General features: G+C 37.0%; 3 protein-coding genes across 11 annotated transcripts; 2 read left to right on the top strand and 1 right to left on the bottom strand.

The window, feature by feature from the left end:
• Positions 1–2,287: 2,287 nt before the first annotated feature.
• On the top strand, positions 2,288–4,738 carry LOC132840834 (polyubiquitin-C). Its single transcript, XM_060862860.1, has 2 exons — positions 2,288–2,435; positions 3,003–4,738. The coding sequence occupies exon 2, from the start codon at positions 3,009–3,011 to the stop codon at positions 4,608–4,610; it is 1,602 nt and encodes a 533-aa protein (XP_060718843.1). The 5' UTR covers positions 2,288–2,435; positions 3,003–3,008; the 3' UTR covers positions 4,611–4,738.
• Positions 4,739–9,500: 4,762 nt separating this feature from the next.
• ubb (ubiquitin B) lies at positions 9,501–19,561 on the top strand. 9 transcript variants are annotated; one of them, XM_060862864.1, is made up of 3 exons: positions 9,501–10,021; positions 10,067–10,193; positions 19,102–19,561. In XM_060862864.1, exons 1-3 carry the CDS (start codon positions 9,511–9,513, stop codon positions 19,559–19,561), a joined length of 1,098 nt encoding a protein of 365 aa, XP_060718847.1. In that variant the 5' UTR covers positions 9,501–9,510. The 9 variants fall into 9 exon arrangements, with proteins under 9 accessions (XP_060718847.1, XP_060718849.1, XP_060718850.1 ...); XM_060862866.1 differs by having other exon boundaries at positions 9,501–10,053; positions 10,147–10,193; XM_060862867.1 differs by having other exon boundaries at positions 9,501–10,193; positions 19,102–19,150; positions 19,250–19,561.
• Positions 13,920–20,629, bottom strand: LOC132840838 (ubiquitin-like). Its single transcript, XM_060862874.1, has 2 exons — positions 20,618–20,629; positions 13,920–14,384 (listed from the first exon to the last, which is right to left on the bottom strand). Exon 2 carries the CDS (start codon positions 14,376–14,378, stop codon positions 13,920–13,922), a length of 459 nt encoding a protein of 152 aa, XP_060718857.1. The 5' UTR covers positions 14,379–14,384; positions 20,618–20,629.
• Between the last annotated feature and the right edge of the window lie 1,965 nt (positions 20,630–22,594).

The raw sequence follows: 22,594 nt of genomic DNA, 5'->3' as shown, positions 1-22,594 counted from the left end.
TCAGGTAAATACGGTTTGTTTATGTGAATAAATGAGTAAATTGTAGAGGTAAAGCATTCAATCTGGCAATACGAAAGTATGACGATTAGTCACGTGACCTGGTCTTGTGACAGGGTATTAGATGATACTGTGCAATAGGGTTGTGACAACAAATAAAACAAGTCCTTACATGTTTCATATTCTGCGTTATATAAGATAGAAGACAAGAAAACTCTGTAAATGATACATACCTTTTATGTAAAATGTCATGAGTCAGGATTAATCTAGAAAGTTTGGATCATTTTATGGAAGAAAATAAATCACAACAGTTAATATGGCACATGAATGTAGGTCTCAGAGACTATAATGAATTTCATATGGGTCAGAGATGACAAAAAAACTCTGTTATTCATTTTAATTTATATTTAACTAGGCACAAGGTCTGTGTACACAGCAAATGTGATGTTTGCTGTTGTCATGGATCAAGCATTTAATTATAGAATATGCTGATAAACAGGTTGTGTGTGGCTACAGGAACACAAACACAAGGTAAACACACAGGTCAAGGTACAGGATGTACAGGATATCTGACACAGTTCAGGGTAATGTGGCAGATCTCGCAATTCCAGTTACATAGTACAAGCCACAGTGGCAAAGCATAACTATCAAGCTGATATCTGTAAACAGCATTTTCACGTTTCTTTATTCTACATCATCATGTTACGCCATTTGATTAAATAGGGTTGTCATGAGAAAATAATTGAAGCTGTTATCAGTACATATATATATATACACACACACAACTCACACACAAATACAGAGTAGATAACCTACTGGCATGTTTCTAGAGGTGGGATTGACCTGTTAATGTAATATTTGTGTGTCTCCCATATTACGTGCACACTTCGGTTTTCCCAGTTACCGTTTACTTTTATGATATTTTCATGAAGGCTATTTATTCATAAACCCCTTTTCAAAATGGCACACTTTCCCCAACATTCTGGTATATTCTCAGCAATAAAATTGCTGCTCGGGATCAAGACAAAATGGTGATCAAGGTCTATAATTTTGGTGTGAAGTCTGAGTTAAAGAACATCTGTAATCCATCTAATCGAACCAGGACACTCTTTTTTTCCTTAAATCGGTTTAAATAGTCATTCATTTTTGTATTGTAGTATGTAGCGCTTTTCAAAATTGTGTGCAACAATGAAAAAGCACCAGAAATAACAAAGAAAATGTGTTGGATTGGTATTGTGTTGAGTCTGGAGGGAAGTTTTTCGGTTTTCCAAGTTACCATTTACTTATACGATATTTTCATGAAGGCTATTTATCCAGAAACCCCTTTTCAAAATGGTACACTTTCCCCAACATTCTGGTATATTCTCAGCAACAAAATGGGTGCTCCGGATCGGGACCAAATGGTGATCAGGATAATATATAATCTTGGTGTGAAGTCTGAGTTAAAGAACATCTGTAATTCGTCCAATCGAACCAGGACACTCTTGTTTTCCTCAAATTGGTTTAAATAGTCATTCATTTTTGTATCATAGTATTTAGCACTTTTCAAAATTGTATTATTTATCAGTAGCAACAATGAAAAAGCACCAGAAATAACAAAAAAAAATGTGTTGAGTCTGCAGAGAAGTTTTTACAGTGGGTACAAATAACTGTGGTTTAATCATAAAATGTAAATATATATATATATATATATATATATATATATATATATATATATATATATATATATATATATATATATATATATATATATTGAGCCCAATTAATAAATAACTGGCATTTTAACCATAGATTTAGGTTAGTTTGTTTTGAACAAATAAACCTGATTCTGATAAAACACAATACATAAATAAAGATTAAACATTAAGCCATTAAAAATATATATTTGGATGGCCTTAGATATATTTTATTTATACAAGATTTCCACACAGTTCTGGATATTTTTTTCGTCATATTTGCCCCACACAATGATACCATCACTGCTGTTTCTGCCCTAGCAACATTGCATTCAGATGACTCTCCAATAACGTTGCAGAAAACAACCCAACCCCAACCAATCAGCATTCGCAATGTATCCCGCATTGCGCGTGCATAGAGAACATTCTAGACGTTTCTGTATTCTAAACGATTGTGTTGCTAAGATTTTGTTCGTATTTTGTAATTAGTTTCGATAAATATGTATATAAATACACGTATGTTTATTTAATGAGGAAACATATCATTCAAATATAATAAGTATTGTTTTTGCAGAGAATAAACAGGGACTAGTTTCAAGTGCGGAAGTTTCTAGCCGCATCACACGTCACTGAGCGCAGTGTCTATATAGAGCGACCGGCGCAGTCTTCTGCAGTACAACAGCGAGCAGCAGCAGTGGAAGAATCAGCAGCAGCAAAAGAAGTCGCTTTCGCGTTGTGTTTTGTTTCAGAGTTCATCGAATTGTAAGTATTTTTTTTCCCCTCAAATGAAATTATATTTATACAAACAAACGTAATTAAATATAACGTTATGCTTCATAAGGTGTAATGTTTTTGTGCGAATCAATGACCTGCTTACTATCGAATAATATTTTATTTCAAACGATTTGTTTAAATAACACGAAGTCTGTCATTGAATTGTATTTAGAAAAAAAAGGACTTTAATTTTCTAGTCACAATGAGATTCTCTTTGTTCGACGCTGGGCGTTTTTGCTGAATCATTGTCGCTTCTTGAGCAAAGAACCCGGATGTTCTAAAATGGCGGCCGAGAGAATTAAACGGTGGCCATTTTAAAAAAGAGAGAGAACCATGATTTGCTCCCCGAAAGATTAAATAACGAGTTTTTATGTTGAATTTCAATTCATTTTAATTGGCAATCCTGAAAGACTTTTAGACAAATAGGTTAAGAGTAAAAAAACATTTTTTTTCCACTGTGGCCTTCCCACTCGGGTTTTTTTTTTTTTTTTTTTTTTTTTTTTTTTTTTTTTTTTTTTTTGGGTTAGTGTCTAATTTTATTATTTTTCCATATAGATCAAAATGCAGATCTTTGTGAAAACCCTTACTGGCAAGACCATCACCCTCGAGGTTGAGCCAAGTGACACCATTGAGAATGTCAAGGCCAAGATCCAGGACAAAGAAGGCATTCCCCCAGACCAGCAGAGGCTGATCTTTGCTGGAAAACAGCTGGAAGATGGCCGCACCCTGTCTGACTACAACATCCAAAAGGAGTCCACCCTCCACCTGGTGCTCCGCCTCAGGGGTGGAATGCAGATCTTTGTGAAAACCCTTACTGGCAAGACCATCACCCTCGAGGTTGAGCCAAGTGACACCATTGAGAACGTCAAGGCCAAGATCCAGGACAAAGAAGGCATTCCCCCAGACCAGCAGAGGCTGATCTTTGCTGGAAAACAGCTGGAAGATGGCCGTACCCTGTCTGACTACAACATCCAAAAGGAGTCCACCCTCCACCTGGTGCTCCGCCTCAGGGGTGGAATGCAGATCTTTGTGAAAACCCTTACTGGCAAGACCATCACCCTCGAGGTTGAGCCAAGTGACACCATTGAGAACGTCAAGGCCAAGATCCAGGACAAAGAAGGCATTCCCCCAGACCAGCAGAGGCTGATCTTTGCTGGGAAACAGCTGGAAGATGGCCGCACCCTGTCTGACTACAACATCCAAAAGGAGTCCACCCTCCACCTGGTGCTCCGCCTCAGGGGTGGCATGCAGATCTTTGTGAAAACCCTTACTGGCAAGACCATCACCCTCGAGGTTGAGCCAAGTGACACCATTGAGAACGTCAAGGCCAAGATCCAGGACAAAGAAGGCATTCCCCCAGACCAGCAGAGGCTGATCTTTGCTGGAAAACAGCTGGAAGATGGCCGTACCCTGTCTGACTACAACATCCAAAAGGAGTCCACCCTCCACCTGGTGCTCCGCCTCAGGGGTGGCATGCAGATCTTTGTGAAAACCCTTACTGGCAAGACCATCACCCTCGAGGTTGAGCCAAGTGACACCATTGAGAACGTCAAGGCCAAGATCCAGGACAAAGAAGGCATTCCCCCAGACCAGCAGAGGCTGATCTTTGCTGGAAAACAGCTGGAAGATGGCCGTACCCTGTCTGACTACAACATCCAAAAGGAGTCCACCCTCCACCTGGTGCTCCGCCTCAGGGGTGGCATGCAGATCTTTGTGAAAACCCTTACTGGCAAGACCATCACCCTCGAGGTTGAGCCAAGTGACACCATTGAGAACGTCAAGGCCAAGATCCAGGACAAAGAAGGCATTCCCCCAGACCAGCAGAGGCTGATCTTTGCTGGAAAACAGCTGGAAGATGGCCGTACCCTGTCTGACTACAACATCCAAAAGGAGTCCACCCTCCACCTGGTGCTCCGCCTCAGGGGTGGCATGCAGATCTTTGTGAAAACCCTTACTGGCAAGACCATCACCCTCGAGGTTGAGCCAAGTGACACCATTGAGAACGTCAAGGCCAAGATCCAGGACAAAGAAGGCATTCCCCCAGACCAGCAGAGGCTGATCTTTGCTGGGAAACAGCTGGAAGATGGCCGCACCCTGTCTGACTACAACATCCAAAAGGAGTCCACCCTCCACCTGGTGCTCCGCCTCAGGGGTGGACAGTAAATGTTCTATTGTGGTGAACCAAGTGGTTCTGTTTCTTCTGTTTTTTTTTTACTATTAACAGGTGTAACTATTTACACCTAGGTGTATGAAGTTTCAGTTTCAATAAAATGTTTGACATTCAGTGAAAAGATTTGGTGTTTGTGTATTTATTTAACAACTAAATATAGTAATGTCTGTTGGGTTGTTGATAGTTTGCTAGTTGATTTCATAAGCTTTACAAATAAGTTACAGGGTTGACTGATTCTAAATAACATTGGTAGCTGATAAATATTTAAATATTCAAATATGAAGTTCATGCCTTCTGCAACATTAAACAATTGATGGTTAAAACCAGAGCACACAAGAATAATTAATGTTAGCCATTTTCTTAGTCTAAGTCTTCTGAATGCTGACCTGTCCTGTATTATGCACGGGTAAACATGCATGAAGGGAACTATGAATGCAGACAACACATAACATAAAGATACTCTTCCGAATGACTTCTTGACTAAAAGTGGTGAGTAAAAGATTTTTTTATTTTTTTTTCCCAAAAAAAACGAATGTAATATTTTGAAGCTGAATTAAAATGAATAATTCATTGGTCATGTATACAATTATACACAGTATGATGTGAAATGCTTTTTGAACTGTGAAAAACAGACCTCTAAGAATATCGTTTTGAGTAGGAAAAGGAAAATATAATTATATAAGCTGTCTGTAAGACAATGAATATATATATTAGGATATTGACATTTGGCTTCCACACAGAATCAGCAATTACTGATCTTTTATTAAAATGTTTCATTTATTAAGCAAACTATTTCTATGGAATTAGTAATACAATGCACATATGACCTTTTTTAATATCCACTAAATGCATTATGTGACTGAATATCTAAATAAAAAAATCCAACGTTAATGTTTATTAAATAAACGTTTTATATTTATTGGGCATTAATTTGCATAAATCTGTTATTAATCTGAAAACATGTTATGAAAAAAATATGAAAGAATGAAGATAATTACACAGGCAAACACACAAGGCATTAGCAGCTATTTTAGGCTCCCAGCTGTCAGAAGTAACCTGCAACCCCCACATTCACTCCCAGCCACATATCAAGTAAAGTTAGGTTTGTGTGATGGAATTGTACTTGTCTGAATGTAGTAATAGCACATCATGTGAAATTTGATTATACATTCTTAAAGTTTTTATGTTCATTACTACACTTTAACCAGTAGATGGACTATTCAAATTACATCTCTATTAAAATGCTGCAATCAACTGCTGCTATTGTATGTTTACAATAATCCATTTATTGTTTACATCTGCTTATTTGGACAATGGTCAGTTACAGTCCACAAACTAGTCAGCGCTATATTATGTACTGTAGTGTATTGACTTGTCTGTCTGCGCTGTCTTTTGTCTTGCACTGTTCACAATAAGTGCACATTATGCACTTTATGTAGCTAGGACAAGTTAGTCCTCAGCTTTGTGTTGCTCTGTGTTGTTTTATGTAGCACGATGGTCCTGGAGTGATTCTGATTCTGACTGTGATTCTGATTCAGATGCAGATTCAGATCTGATATGTACTATGTCAGCCAAGTATATGTGATTAAAATGACAATAAAAGCTTCTTTAAATATAAGTTTAAATATACAAGATGCTGGTTTAGTAAACAAGTTATAATAACAGAACACCTTTACCTTCTAGGCTGAGGTGGTAGCTTAGTGGTTAATATTTTAATATTTTAAAAATGCCCATTGGTTATCCTTTTAGCAAGGCCCTTAACCCTCAATTGTATAAAGATGAGAACAATTCCTCTGGATAAAGGTGTCTGCCGAATGTAGTGTGGCTGATTACTTGTGGTGATCTCTAAATTATGTATGGTAAGCTATGATGTAGCAGTGTTGTTGCTACGTAAGTGACACCCCTCCATACACACACACACACACACACACACACACACACACACACACACACACACCTAGCTCAGTCTCAGTTTTCAGTTCTAACTTTCAGATTGATCTTTTATAGTCATTCTCAGTTTTTACACAAAGGAGAGATGTGCATGCTTTTGCAGGAAATTAAGTTGTAACTGTTTTTATTGCTTTTATTTTGCTACAAATCAGATGGGCAACTAGTTTAAACACACAATATGGCCAAATGTTTGTGGACACCAGCCAACAAACCCATATGTGCTTTTTGAATATCCTATTACAAAAAAATTCCCTATTTGGTGTTATAATAACCTTCACTTTAGGTAACCTTCGGTTTAGGCAAGAACCGGATATAGATCTGATAGAAAGGTGACAAAAAACATTTACCGTTATTTGATAAATATTGCAAAAGCAAGTGCAGTTATACTGAATATCAGAACAGCGCTGTTTTGGCCATGGCTAATCATTGCCCAGTTGTGACTGCAATATAGCTTTTAGGCAATGATTCTATAAAAAATAAATTAATATGAGTGATTATTAATAAGTGGATATATGCTTGACATTTAAAACACAATCTGTTCAAATGTCCTGTTTATTGTAATAGATCCTGAACAAGCCACATTAACTTTGTGGTGCTTTAATGTTAACTTTGCTGCAGCAATGGTGTTGAACTAAGATGTGGAATTTTACTTAACACTAAAGGTAACACCGGTCGACAAATTTTGGGAAATTATTGAACTCAGAGATAAAATGTGCAAATTGTAATTCATATTTTGATTAGATGAATTAGATGAATTAGAAAACAGGTAATAAAGGTGCTGGTTGGCTAAAGTTATGGTGTAACTATGAAAATGGTACCATATAAAAGTTTATATATTTATATTTACTTTGAGATAATAATAATAATTAGCTTACACCAAAGAGCTTGGATCACATGTATAGGGTGCCGAAGATTATGTCATACCTTCTCAGGTAAGTCCACTGCTCGATTTGAATGGTGGGAATAATGAAGAAAATTGTACAATTTCAATGAAGTTAAAAGCACAATCATTATCAAAATTCATTCATTCATCTTCTACCGCTTATCCGAACTACCTCGGATATCTCAGGCGTCATCGGGCATCAAGGCAGGATACACCCTGGACGGAGTGCCAACCCATCGCAGGGCACACACACACTCTCATTCACTCACGCAATCACACACTATGGACAATTTTTCCAGAGATGCCAATCAACCTACCATGCATGTCTTTGGACCGGGGGAGGAAACCGGAGTACCCGGAGGAAACCCCCGAGGCACGGGGAGAACATGCAAACTCCACACACACAAGGTGGAGGTGGGAATCGAACCCCGACCCTGGAGGTGTGAAGCGAACGTGCTAACTACTAAGCCACCGTCAGGAGGTGGAGAGAGAGGTGGCACTGTGGTGGGCCAAACCAGGACACCATGGAGATATCCAGGGACTTGGTTATGGATTTATAGCTCCCTCTAATCACATGTATGTGTGTGTGCTTATGCAAGGCTGCTTGTCACAGAGCAATGGGGGAGGGGGAGGGGGGTGGTTCATAAGGGTTCAGAAAGGTGCCTGTTCACTTGATATGAATTAAACAAACCCATATTTGCCTTCATTTTACCTTCATATTTTTCACAGTGTTCATATTAATTTTCAACTTCTTAGTATTACTTTACTATTCCTGATTTTATCTTCATTGTTGTGGTTTGAATTTGGTCTGCACTCACATAACACTGTCATCTTTTTCTTCTTCTTTTTTAATTCAGTCATCTAGCATTTGTTAAAAGACTACATGAAGGTAAGATGTATATTTGAGCTTGTGCATAAAAGTACCCAGATCCACCATGAGCTAGTTTTCTGGTTGAATTGTGCCACCTGCTGTTTGCTCTTATTCAGTGCATTTATTTTGCCTTCATGTCCTGCCATTATTTGAGCATAAAGGTGGAGCATGAAAAATAATTTCATGGGAATTTAGAGGGAACTTTAGAAACTACTTTAATACCCAGAGGTTTCCAACTTGACACTGAACTGTGACCTCTTGTTATAATGTAAGAAAGGATAGTTTTAATGATTATAAATAAATAAAACTTTATTTAAGTAGCCTTTGATCATCTGCATTTGTTATCAGTGTTGACAAAAGAATTCTCAGGAGAGGTCCCTCTCTATGGCAACACACTTGACCAATAAACCTGATTCTGATTCTGATTCTCATTATGATTCTGATTAATATTCTCAGAAAGTATCTGTTTATATCTGAGCTGTCAATCAGCTGGTTCATACCTTCTTCGTTCTACTGCAACTTAGGACCAAACAAATACAAAAAAAGCTAAGGTAAGCTTCCAGATACACTCACATGATGTGTTACAATGACAGGACTATTTTTGGTTTCTTTATTAAGATGTACAATCACCATTCACAATTTGGTGATTGGACATAAATACTCAACACAATACATCAATAAATATGAAATTTTAAGCCCTTAGAAATAGACACACGGTTTGTTTAAATAACACAAAGTCTATCATTGCATTGTATTTAGACAAAGGGCTTTAAAAAGGTCATTTTCTAGTCAAAATGATGCCGAGAGTCTGTTTGTTTGACACTGGTCGTTTTTCCTAATCATTTTTTTCTTTTTGAGCAAAGAACCCAGGTGCTCTGAAATGATGGCTGAGAGAATTAAATGGTAGAACTTTAAAAGAAAAGAGAAAACTATGATTGCTTCTGGAAATATTAAACAATGTGTTTTATGTTGAATTCCAATTTGAATTCATTTGAGTCTGAATTGGGAATTCTGAAAGACTTTTAGACATAAATAGCTTAAGAGTAAATTGTTTTCCTGTGACATTACCACTTGAGGTTTTTTTGTAGTTACTAGTAAACAAACACTTAAATAAGCTTTATGTGGTGGTTAATTTTTGGGTAATGTGGTGTCTAATTTTAATTATTATTATTTGTCCATATAGATTAAAATGCAGATCTTTGTGAAAACCCTTACTGGCAAGACCATCACCCTCGAGGTTGAACCAAGTGACGACGTTGAGACCGTCAAGGCCAAAATCCAGGACAAAGAAGACATTCCCCCAGAAGAGCAGAGGCTGCTCTATGCTGGAAAACAACTGCAAGATGGCCACACCCTGTCTCACTACTACGTCCATCAGGAGTCCACCCTCCACCTGACGCTCCGCCTTAGGGGTGGCATGCAGATCTTTGTGAAAACCCTTACTGGCAAGACCATCACTCTCAACGTTGAGCCAAGTGACGACATTGAGTCCATCAAGGCCAAAATCCAGGACAAAGAAGACATTCCCCCAAAAGAGCAGAGGCTGCTCTATGCTGGAAAACCGCTGCAAGATGGTCACACACTGGCTCACTATTACATCCATCAGGAGTCCACCCTCCACCTGACGCTCAGCCTTAAGGGAGGTATGCAGATCTTTGTGAAAACCATTACTGGCAAGACCATCACCCTCGAAATTGAGGGCTGTGACACCATTGAGAACGTCAAGGCCAAGATCCAGAACAAAGAAGGCATTCCCCCAGACCAGCAGAGGCTGATCTTTGCTGGAAAACTCCTGGAAGATGGTTGCACCCTCTCCGACTACAACATCCAGAAGGCGTCCACCCTCCACATGGTGCTCCGCCTTAGGGGTGGACATTAAATGTTCTATTGTTGTGAACCAAGTGGTTTCTGTTTTGTTATTTGTTGTTTTTTAAATGTAACAATTGGTTTGTTTTACACAAAGGTGTACAAAGTTTGAGTTAATAAAATGTTTGGCATGCACTGAAAATATTTGGTGTTTGTTTTTTATTTATTTTTTCAACAACTAAATATAGTAATGTCTAGTTATGTTGGGTTGTTGCTATTGTTTGCTAGTTGATTGCAGGTTGATTTCATATGCTTTACAAATAACTGACAGGGTTGACTGATTCTATATAACATCAGGTATACCATATATATGGTAGCTGATAAATATTAAATATTCACATGTGATGTTTATGCCTTCTGCAACAATTGATGGGTAAAACCAGAGCACATAAGACTAACGTTAGCAAATTTCTCTTAGTCTGTCTTCTGAATGCTGACCTGTCCTGTATTATGCAAGGGTAAACATGCATGAAGGGAACACATAACAACATAAAGATACTCTTCAGATTGACTTCTTGACTATAAAAGTGTTGAGTAAAAGGTGTGTGTTTATTTTCCTAAATAAAAATCTAATATTTTGAAGCTTTGAATTCAAATGAATAATTTATTGGTCATGTATACAATAATACACAGTATGATGTGAAATGTTTTCTGAACTGTGAAAAATAGAAGATTTTATATTTATTGGGCATGAATATTCATATTGTGATTAGATGAATTAGAAACCAGGTAATAAAGGTGCTGGTTAGCTAAAGTTTAAAAGATATTTCATGATAAAGATTTATAATTATCTATATAAATCTTTATCATGAAATATCTTTTAAACTTTAAAAGTTCAAAAAAAATCTTCGGTCTATTTTTCACAGTTCAAAAAAACATTTCACATCATACTGTGTATTATTGTATACATGACCAATAAATTATTCATTTGAATTCAAAGTTTCAAAATATTAGATTTTTATTTAGGAAAATAAACACACACCTTTTACTCAACACTTTTATAGTCAAGAAGTCAATCTGAAGAGTATCTTTATGTTGCAAGATAGCTTTAAAGCAGCACAAAGTTAGTGTGGCTTGTTCAGGATCTATTACAATAAACAGGACATTTGGACAGATTGTGTTTTAAATGTCACGCATATATTCACTCATATTAATAATCACTTATATTAATTTCTTATTTATAGAATCATTGCCTAAAAGCTATATTGCAATCACAACTGGGCAATGATTAGCCATGGCCAAAACAGCGCTGTTCTGATATTCAGTATAACTGCACTTGCTTTTGCAATATTTATCAAATATCGGTAAATGTTTTTTGTCACCTTACTATCAGATCCATATCCGGTTCTTGCCTAAACCGAAGGTTACCTAAAGTGAAGGTTATTATAACACCAAATAGGGAATTTATTTGTAATAGGATATTCAAAAAGCACATATGGGTTTGTTGGCTGGTGTCCACAAACATTTGACCATATTGTGTGTTTAAACTAGTGAAAATGAAAGCAAGTTACAACTGAATTTCCTGCTATATTTCCTGCAAAAGGTGCAAAGCATGCACATCTCTCCTTTGTGTAAAAACCGAGAATGACTATCAAAGGTGAATCTGAAAGTTAGAACTGAAAACTGAGACTGAGCTAGGTGTGTGTGTGTGTGTGTGTGTGTGTGTGTGTGTGTGTGTGTGTGTGTGTGTGTGTGTGTGTGTGTGTGTGTGTGTGTGTGTGTGTGTGGAGGGGTGTCACTTACGTAGCAACAAGACTGCTGCATCATAGCTTACCATACATAATTTAGAGATCACCACAAGTAATCAGCCACACTACATTCAGCAGACACCTTTATCCAGAAAATGTTTTATCTCATCTTTATACAATTGAGGGTTAAGGGCCTTGCTAAAAGGATAACCAATCGGCATTTGGTGGACCTGGGATTCAAACCCACAACCTTTCATTCAGTGGCCCAAAATCTTAACCACTAAGCTACCACCTCAGCCTAGAAGGTAAAGGTGTTTTGTAATTATAACTTGTTTACTTAATCAGCATCTTGTATATTTAAACTTATATTTAAAGAAGCTTTTATTGTCATTTTAATCACATATACTTAGCTGACATAGTACATATCAGATCTGAATCTGAATCTGAATCTGAATCACAGTCAGAATCAGAATCACACAGTGTAATATAACAACGTTACTAACTTGTCCTAGCTACATAAAGTGCATAATGTGCACGTATTGTGAACAGTGCAAGACAAAAGACAGCGCAGACAGACAAGTCAATACACTACAGTACATAATATAGCACTGACTAGTTTGTGGACTGTAATTGACCATTGTCCAAATAAGCAGATGTAAACAATAAATGGATTATTGTAAACATACAATAGCAGCAGTTGATTGCAGCATTTTAATAGAGATGTAATTTGAATAGAACAGTTATATACAGAAGACTCACTGTCCATCTACTGGTTAAAGTGTAGTAATGAACATAAAAACTAATTTCACATGATGTGCTATTACTACATTCAGACAAGTACAATTCCATCACACAAACCTAACTTTACTTGATATGTGGCTGGGTGTGAATGTGGGGGTTGCAGGTTACTTCTGACAGCTGGGACCCTAAAATAGCTGCCTTGTGTATATTTGCCTGTGTAATTATCTTCATTCTTTCATACTTTTTTCATAACATGTTTTCAGATTAATTACATTTATGCACAATCATGCCCAATAAATATAAAATGTTTATCTAATAAATGTTAACTTTGATATTTCCTTAAGATATTCACTCACAATTCATTGAGTGAACATTAAAAAAGGTCATATAATGTGCATTGTATTACTAATTCCATAGAAATAGTTTGCTTTACAAATGAAACATTAAAGAAAAGATCAGTAATAATTGCTGATTCTGTGTGGAAGCAAAATGTCAACATCCTCCTATATATTGTCTTAGACAGCTTATATAATTACAATATTCTATATTTTCCCTTTCCTACTCATATAAACTTATCATTCTTAGGTCTATTTTTGACAGTTCAAAAAACATTTCATTCATACTGTGTATGATTGTATACATGACCAATAAATTATTCATTCACACACCTTTCACTGACCACTTTTATAGCCACAAGCATAATCATAATCAAGAAAAAAGCATAATCAAGTTAAAATTTATATATATGTGTGTGTGTGTGTGTGTGTGTGTGTGTGTGTGTGTGTGTGTGTGTGTGTGTGTGTGTGTGTGTGTGTGTGTGTGTGTGTGTTGTCTGCATTCAAAGTTCCCTTCATGCATGTTTACCCGTGCATAATACAGGACAGGTCAGCATTCAGAAGACTTAGACTGAGAGAAAATGGCTAACATTAGTTATTCTTGTGTGCTCTGGTTTTAACCATCAATTGTTTAATGTTGCAGAAGGCATGAACTTCATATTTGAATATTTAATATTTATCAGCTACCAATGTTATTTAGAATCAGTCAACCCTGTAACTTATTTGTAAAGCTTATGAAATCAACCTGCAATCAACTAACAAACAATAGCAACAACCCAACATAACGACATTTCTATAGTCAGTTGTTGAAAGAAAAAAAAATCTTTTCAATAAATTAACACATTTTATTGGTAACTCAAACTTTGTTTTACACTCATGTGTACCAACAGTTAAAACAGTAAAGTTAAAAACAAAACAAACACACAAACAAAGAAACTCCTTGGTGCATCACCACAATAGAAAATTTACTATCCACCCCTGAGGCGTTGGACAAGATAGAGGGTGGACTCCTTCTTGATATTGTAGTCCAACAGGGTATGACCATCTTCCAGCTGTTGTCCATCAAATATCAGCCTCTGCTGGACTGGAAGGATGTCTTCTTTGTCCTGGATTTTGGCCTTGATGTTCTCAATGGTGTCATTTGACTCAATCTCGAAGGTGATGGTCTTGCCAGTCAGCATCTTCACAAAGATCTGCATGCCACCTCTGAGGCGGAGCACCAGGTGGAGGGTGGACTCCTTCTGGATGTTGTATTCAGACAGGGTGCGACCATCCTCCAGCTGTTTTCCACCAAAGAGTAGCCTCTGCTCTTCTGGAGGAATCTCTTCTTTGTCCTGGATCTTGGCCTTGACGAGCTCAACGATGTCACTTGGCTCAACGTCGAGGGTGATGGTCTTTCCAGTAAGAGTTTTCACAAAGATCTGCATTTTAATCTATACGGAAAAATAATACTAATTAAAATTAGACACTACATTACCAAAGAAAAAAAAAAGTAACCATTACATAAAGCTTATGCAAGTGTTTGTTTACTAGTGACTACAAAAAAAATCTCAAGTGGGAAAGTCACAGGAAAAAAAAAATTTAACCTATTTATGACTAAAAGTCTTTAAGAAATCCCAATTAAAATGAATTCAACTTGGAATTCAACATAAAACACATTGTTTAATTTTTTCCAGGAGCAATCATGGTTTTCTCTTTAATTTTAAATTTCCACCATTTAATTCTCTCAGCCATCATTTCAGAGCACCTGGGTTCTTTGCTCAAAAAGAAAAAATGATTACAAAAAAACGACCAGTGTCAAACAAACAGACTCTCGCCATCATTTTGACTAGAAAATGACCTTTTTAAAGCCCTTTGTCTAAATACAATCCAATGATAGACTTTGTGTTATTTAAACAAACCGTGTATCTATTTTTAAGGGCTTAAAGTTTCATATTTATTGATGTATTGTGTTGAGTATTTATGTCCAATCACCAAATTGTGAATGGCGATTGTACATCTTAATAAAGAAACCAAAAATAGTCCTGTCATTGTAACACATCATGTGAGTGTATCTGGAAGCTTACCTTAGCTTTTTTTGTATTTGTTTGGTCCTAAGATGCAGAAGAAAGAAGAAGAAGGTATGAACCAGCTGATCGACAGCTCAGATATAAACTGATACTTTCTGAGAATATTAATCAGAATCATAATGAGAATGAGAATCAGAATCAGGTTTATTGGTCAAGTGTGTTGCCATAGAGAGGGACCTCTCCTGAGAATTCTTTTGTCAACACTGATAACAAATGCAGATGATCAAAGGCTACTTAAATAAAGTTTTATTTATTTATAATCATTAAAACTATCCTTTCTTACATTATAACAAAAGGTCACAGTTCAGTGTCAAGTTGGAAACCTCTGGGTATTAAAGTAGTTTCTAAAGTTCCCTCTAAATTCCCATGAAATAAATGCACTGAATAAGAGCAAACAGCAGGTGGCACAATTCAACCAGAAAACTAGCTCATGGTGGATCTGGGTACTTTTATGCACAAGCTCAAATATACATCTTACCTTCAGGTAGTCTTTTAACAAATGCTAGATGACTGAATTAAAAAAGAAGAAAAAGATGACAGTGTTATGTGAGTGCAGACCAAATTCAAACCACAACAATGAAGATAAAACCACGAATAGTAAAGTAATACTAAGAAGTTGAAAATTAATATGAACACTGTGAAAAATATGAAGGTAAAATGAAGGCAAATATGGGTTTGTTTAATTCATATCAAGTGAACAGGCACCTTCTCTGAACCCTTATGAAACTTTCCCCCTTTGCTCTGTGACAAGCAGACTTGCATAAGCACACACATACATGTGATTAGAGGGAGCTCTAAATCCATAAACAATGACATAGTAATGACATATGACATAATCTTCGGCACCCCATATACGTGATCCAAGCTCTGTGGTGTTAGCCATTTTCTAATAATGAGTGATTGCCTAAAACCTCAGCTCTAATGAAACCATATCTCAGGTAAATAATATGGTCAATCGTTAAGGTTTGGCCAGTTATTGGCTTTATATATGTATCCAAATCTCAGTAACTCCAGCATAAGACAGATATCATGTCTAATTGGACAGACAATAAGCTTGTTGTCTTCATTGTTTTACTATGCATTGTTTTACTATTTAGGAGCTCAAAAATATGAGGAGCTATAAAAAATTAGGTATATATGATAGACATTTTTTTTTTTACTTTTTTAGTCAACTTGTTTCCATACATTAACATATATTTTGCACTTATTTTTGTAATATTTAATATTAATATGTAATAATGCACCTAATTTGTATACAATTATACCTAATTTTTTGTAAAAATAAAGAAGAAAAGTCGGAATTATTTTCTCTAGAGTTATGATCAGAAGCACATAAGTTGAAATATCACAGACTGGTATATTTTATTCATTCATTCATTCATTCATCTTCTACCACTTATCCGAACTACCTCGGGTCACGGGGAGCCTGTGCCTATCTCAGGCGTCATTGGGCATCAAGGCAGGATACACCCTGGACGGAGTGCCAACCCATTGCAGGGCACACACACACACATTCACTCACGCAATCACACACTAGGGACAGTTTTCCAGAGATGCCAATCAACCTACCATGCATGTCTTTGGACCGGGGGAGGAAACCGGAGTACCCGGAGGAAACCCCCGAGACACGGGGAGAACATGCAAACTCCACACACACAAGGTGGAGGCGGGAATCGAACCCCAACCCTGGAGGTGTGAGGCAAACGTGCTAACCACTAAGCCACCGTGCCCCCTGGTATATTTCAAAGTCAGTCAAATTGACTTGAATGCTTATAAATCATAATCTGTACACTTGTAATATCTCTTTTGCCCAGTAGAGGGCATCTGATCAAACACACACACACACACACACAAACACACCACTCAAAAACATGACGGTCGAGGAGGAGCAGCTGGGTGGAGGGGGGTAGCTGCAGAGGTCGATGCACCCTGCTGGATATCCATGACCAAGCTGGCAGATGCAGTGTAGGTCCTCTTCATTTTGCTGTCTCAGAGTGAAATGTGAAATGACTCAAGGATGCAATAAACTCAGGTTTTTTGGCAAATTATTGTCTCATAGCACAAATGTGTGACCCATTGCATCACTAAATGTGGCCGGATCAAACTGACTGGGGAAGACCACAGATGCTATAAAACAATTCATGAACACATAATTCAACAAATTAGAAATAACTAATTTCACTTGCAAAGTGCATAGTGTGGAACAATCTTTGTCATTTTCAGGCAAGTATAGAATTAACAAATTAACTGTTTAAATCAAATTGACCCGTGGGTCAAATGCTGCTATTGTATGTTTACTATAATCCATTTATTGTTTACATCTGCTTATTTGGACAATGGTCAGTTACAGACTGCACACTAGTCAGAGCTATATTATGTCCTGTAGTGTATTGAGTTGTCTGTCGGCGCTGTCTTTTGTCTTGCACTGTTCACAATAAGTGCACACTATGCACTTTATGTAGCTAGGACAAGTTACTTTTTAGTCCCCAGCTCTGTGTTGCTCTATGTTGTTTTATGTAGCATGATGGTCCTGGAGAAACGTGTGTGCTTATGCAAGTCTGCTTGTCACAGAGCAAAGGGGGAAAAGGTTCATAAGGGTTCAGAAAGGTGCCTGTTCACTTGATATGAATTTAAACAAACCCATATTTGCCTTCATTTTACCTTCATATTTTTCACAGTGTTCATATTAACTTTCAACTTCTTAGTATTACTTTACTATTCCTGATTTTATCTTCATTGTTGTGGTTTGAATTTGGTCTGTCATCTTTTTCTTCTTTTTTAATTCAGTCATCTAGCATTTGTTAAAAGACTACCTGAAGGTAAGATGTATATTTGAGCTTGTGCATAAAAGTACCCAGATCCCCCATGAGCTAGTTTTCTGGTTGAATTGTGCCACCTGCTGTTTGCTCTTATTCAGTGCATTTATTTTGCCTTCATGTTCTGTCAGAATTTGAGCATAAAGGTGGAGCATGAAAAATAATTTCATGGGAATTTAGAGGGAACTTTAGAAACTACTTTAATACCCAGAGGTTTCCAACTTGACACTGAACTGTGACCTCTTGTTATAATGTAAGAAACGATAGTTTTAATGATTCTAAATAAATAAAACTTTATTCAAGTAGCTTTTGATCATCTGCATTTGTTATCAGTGTTGACAAAAGAATTCTCAGGAGAGGTCCCTCTCTATGGCAACACACTTGACCAATAAACCTGATTCTCATTCTCATTCTCATTATGATTCTGATTAACATTCTCAGAAAGTATCAGTTTATATCTGAGCTGTCGATCAGCTGGTTCATACCTTCTTCTTCTTTCTTCTGCATCTTAGGACCAAACAAATACAAAAAAAGCTAAGGTAAGCTTCCAGATACACTCACATGATGTGTTACAATGACAGAACTTCCAGGGCTCTCAAGTGTCACGCATTGAGAGTGACATTCACGCATTTCTGTCTTTTGTCACGCTCTCCCACCACACATTTGTATTTCTTACGCAGAAAAACTTACTATTTATCATATATTTAATAAGCCGCAGCATATTAAAAAGTATCAGTCCGCACCACTGTCTCTATGGAACCGGGCAGGAATCAAGCGCGTGTCCCCTGGAGTTCTTAGTCGAGCCTGACACTTATCAGCCAATCAGAAAATAGCACTATTGTATCTGGTTAAGATTTAACGCAACAACCAATGAAAAAAAAAAGCATACAAAGAGAAAACCACTGGAGCTGCGAGCATCACTTTGAGCACAGAGTAAGTCATGATCTCCTGTTGTAATGTTACAACAAATTCACAACTTGTTTTGGATGGTGGAAATTTTTTTAAAAAAAGAAGAGAAAACCATGATTTCTTCAAGAAAGATTAAACAATGTGTTTTATATTGAATTCCAATTTTTATTTATTTTAATTGGGATTTCTGAAAGACATAAATAGGTTAAGAGTAAATTTTTTCCTGTGACTTTCCCACTCGAGGTTTTTTTATGGTCACTAGTAAACAAACACTTCAATAAGCTTTATGTGGTGGTTAATTTTTTGGGTAATGTGGTGTCTAATTTTAATTATTATTATTTGTTCATATAGATTAAAATGCAGATCTTTGTGAAAACTCTTACTGGAAAGACCATCACCCTCGACGTTGAGCCAAGTGACATCGTTGAGAACGTCAAGGCCAAAATCCAGGACAAAGAAGACATTCCCCCAGAAGAGCAGAGGCTGCTCTTTGGTGGAAAACAGCTGGAAGATGGTCGTAGCCTGTCTCACTACTACATCCGTCAGGAGTCCACACTCCACATGACGCTCCGCCTCGGGGGTGGCATGCGGATCTTTGTGAAGACGCTGACTGGCAAGACCATCATCATTGAGATTAAGCCAAGTGATACCATTGAAAACCTCAAGGCCAAAATCCAAGACAAAGAAGGCTATCCCCCAGACCAGCAGAGGCTGATCTATGCTGGCATGCAGCTGGAACATGGTCACAGCCTATCTGACTACAACATCCTGAAGGAGTCCACCGAGCACCTGAAGCTCCTCATCAGGGGTGGATAGTAAATGTTCTATTGTGTTAATGGACCAAGCAGTTTCTTCACTTCCAGTGCAGCTCTTTTTTGTGTGTATTTATTTTAATTTACCAATTGTTTGTTTTACACTAAAGTGTACCAAGTTTATGAGTTAACAATTAAATATTTTCATTCATTGAAAAGATTTGTTTTTTATTTTCTTTCAACAACTGACTATAGTAATGTTTAGTTATGTTGGCTTGTTGCTATTGTTTGCTAGTTGATTGCAGGTTGATTTCATAAGCTTTACAAATAAGTGACAGGATTGACTGATTCTATATAACATTGGTAGCTGATAAATATTAAATATTCAAATATGAAGTTCATGCCTTCTGCAACATTAAACAATTGGTTAAATCCAGAGCACACACACATTTTCTCTCAGTCTAAATCTTTTGAATCTTCTGAATATAAATAAATATATAGTAATTTTAACTTGATTATGCTTTTTACTGAATATAAAAATGCTATTTATGTTGTGTTCAAATTAACATTCATCCAAGACTGACAGCAGTTAGCTGGAATTATAACAGCCCTTGCTACATCAGGTAAGCCTATTGCTAAAGATACTCTTCAGATTGACGTCTTGGCTATAAAAGTGGTGAGTGAAAGGTGTGTTTTCTTTTTTTTCTAAATAAAAATCTAATATTTTGAAGCTTTGAATTCAAAGGAATAATTTATTGGTCATGTATACAATCATACACAGTATGATGTGAAATGTTTTTTGAACTGTCAAAAATAGACCTAAGATTTTATGTTTATTGGGCATGATTTTACATAAATCTATGATATTAATCTGAAAACATGTTATGAAAAAAGTATGAAAGAATGAAGATAATTACACAGGCAAACATACACAAGGCATTAGCAGCTATTTTAGGCTCCCAGCTGTCAGAAGTAACCTGCAACCCCCACATTCACTCCCAGCCACATATCAAGTAAAGTTAGGTTTGTGTGATGGAATTGTACTTGTCTGAATGTAGTAATAGCACATCATGTGAAATTTGATTATACATTCTTAAAGTTTTTATGTTCATTACTACACTTTAACCAGTAGATGGACTATTCAAATTACATCTCTATTAAAATGCTGCAATCAACTGCTGCTATTGTATGTTTACAATAATCCATTTATTGTTTACATCTGCTTAGTCAGAGCTATATTATGTCCTGTAGTGTATTGAGTTGTCTGTCTGCGCTGTCTTTTGTCTTGCACTGTTCATAATAAGTGCACACTATGCACTTTATGTAGCTAGGACAAGTTCCTTTTTAGTTTCTGATCTGATATGTACTATGTCAGCTAAGTATATGTGGTGGAAATGACAATAAAAGCTTCTTGACTTGACTGGTTATTCTTAGCAACAAATATATCATAAGAACTGCTTTCAGTATTGAGTGCATACAGTATGAATTATTTGGTAGTTAGTAAGTATATTAAATTACTTGAGCAGTTTGAATATAACCCCCCCCCCCACACACACACACACACACACCTAGCTCAGTCTTTTTTTAGTTTCACCTTTGATAGTCATTCTCGGTTTTTACACAAAGGACAGATGTGCATACTTTGCACCTTTTGCAGGAAATATAGCAGGAAATTCAGTTGTAACTGTTGCTTTCATTTTGCTACAAATCAGATGGGCAACTAGTTTAAACACCCAATATGGCCAAATGTTTGTGGACACCAGCCAACAAACCCATATGTGCTTTTTGAATATCCTATTACAAATAAATTCCCTCTTTGGTGTTATAATAACCTTCACTTTAGGTAACCTTCGGTTTAGGCAAGAACCGGATATGGATCTGATAGTAAGGTGACAAAAAAAAATTTACCGTTATTTGATAAATATTGCAAAAGCAAGTGCAGTTATACTGAATATCAGAACATGCCCGATGAACATGCCTTGTAAATTCTCAACAAAGTATGGTGGAACTATGAAAATGAAAGATAAATTTCTACTCACTTTGAGATGAAGGATTATTACCTAACCGTAATGTATTGGTCTTTTATTGCAATGTACATTTGTCTTGGCCATATCTACACATCAGTCATACATTTGGTGGCAGAGCCTAACATTTCCTTTGCTTTAGAAAGTTGCGTGACATTTTCCATCAAAAACCAAGATGCCTTGAAACTGTGTAAACAACGAAGATAACTTCTGCTACATGTGTGAGGAGGTTACATTTGCATCTCAAAAGTGAAGTATGATGGCAGTGGTAAAAAAGCCATACAACCTATATTTTTTTGCAAAATAGGTGATCAAGAGGGCACGGTGGCTTAGTGGTTAGCACGTTCGCCTCACACCTCCAGGGTTGGGGGTTCGATTCCTGCCTCTGCCTTGTGTGTGTGGAGTTTGCATGTTCTCCCCCTGCCTCGGGGGTTTCCTCCGCCGGTCCAAAGACATGCATGGTAGGTTGATTGGCATCTCTGGAAAATTGTCCGTAGTGTGTGATTGTGTGAGTGAATGAGAGTGTGTGTGCCCTGTGATGGGTTGGCACTCCGTCCAGGGTGTATCCTGCCTTGATGCCCTATGACGCCTGAGATAGGCACAGGCTCCCTGTGACCCGAGGTAGTTCGGATAAGGGGTAGAAAGTGAGTGAGTGAGTGATCAAGACAAGAGCTGGGCCCCTCATTATTGTTGTATTACATGTGCATCTGATCTGCATCATTTATCTGCATCATCTGCTAAACAAGAAGAAAAAGTCCATGTCTTTTGCAGTCCCTTTTGCATTGGTGTGGGGCAGTGAGTGATGAGCATGGGGAGAGATTCCAAAAGGATATCACAGGCAGGGAGAAAATATACCAAGGGAAATGGAGCCTGTCCATGCTTTCCAATTACTGCTGGAATCTCTGCAGGGATGATCCTACATCAGTTCACAATAGACTAGACAAAAAGTGCTATTTAGATACAGAGTAAAGATGGAATCTTGTTGTTTAATTTCGTTATAGCTTGTATACTATAATAATCTGATATTCACATATATGTTGTAAGCTTTATAGTCTGGGAAGCCACACAGCAAT

The sequence above is a fragment of the Tachysurus vachellii genome, chromosome 26 (assembly GCF_030014155.1).
Source record: "Tachysurus vachellii isolate PV-2020 chromosome 26, HZAU_Pvac_v1, whole genome shotgun sequence".
Taxonomy (NCBI): Eukaryota; Metazoa; Chordata; class Actinopteri; order Siluriformes; family Bagridae; genus Tachysurus; species Tachysurus vachellii.
Note: the sequence above shows the minus strand (reverse complement) of the source record. Positions and strands in the feature narration are given on the sequence as shown.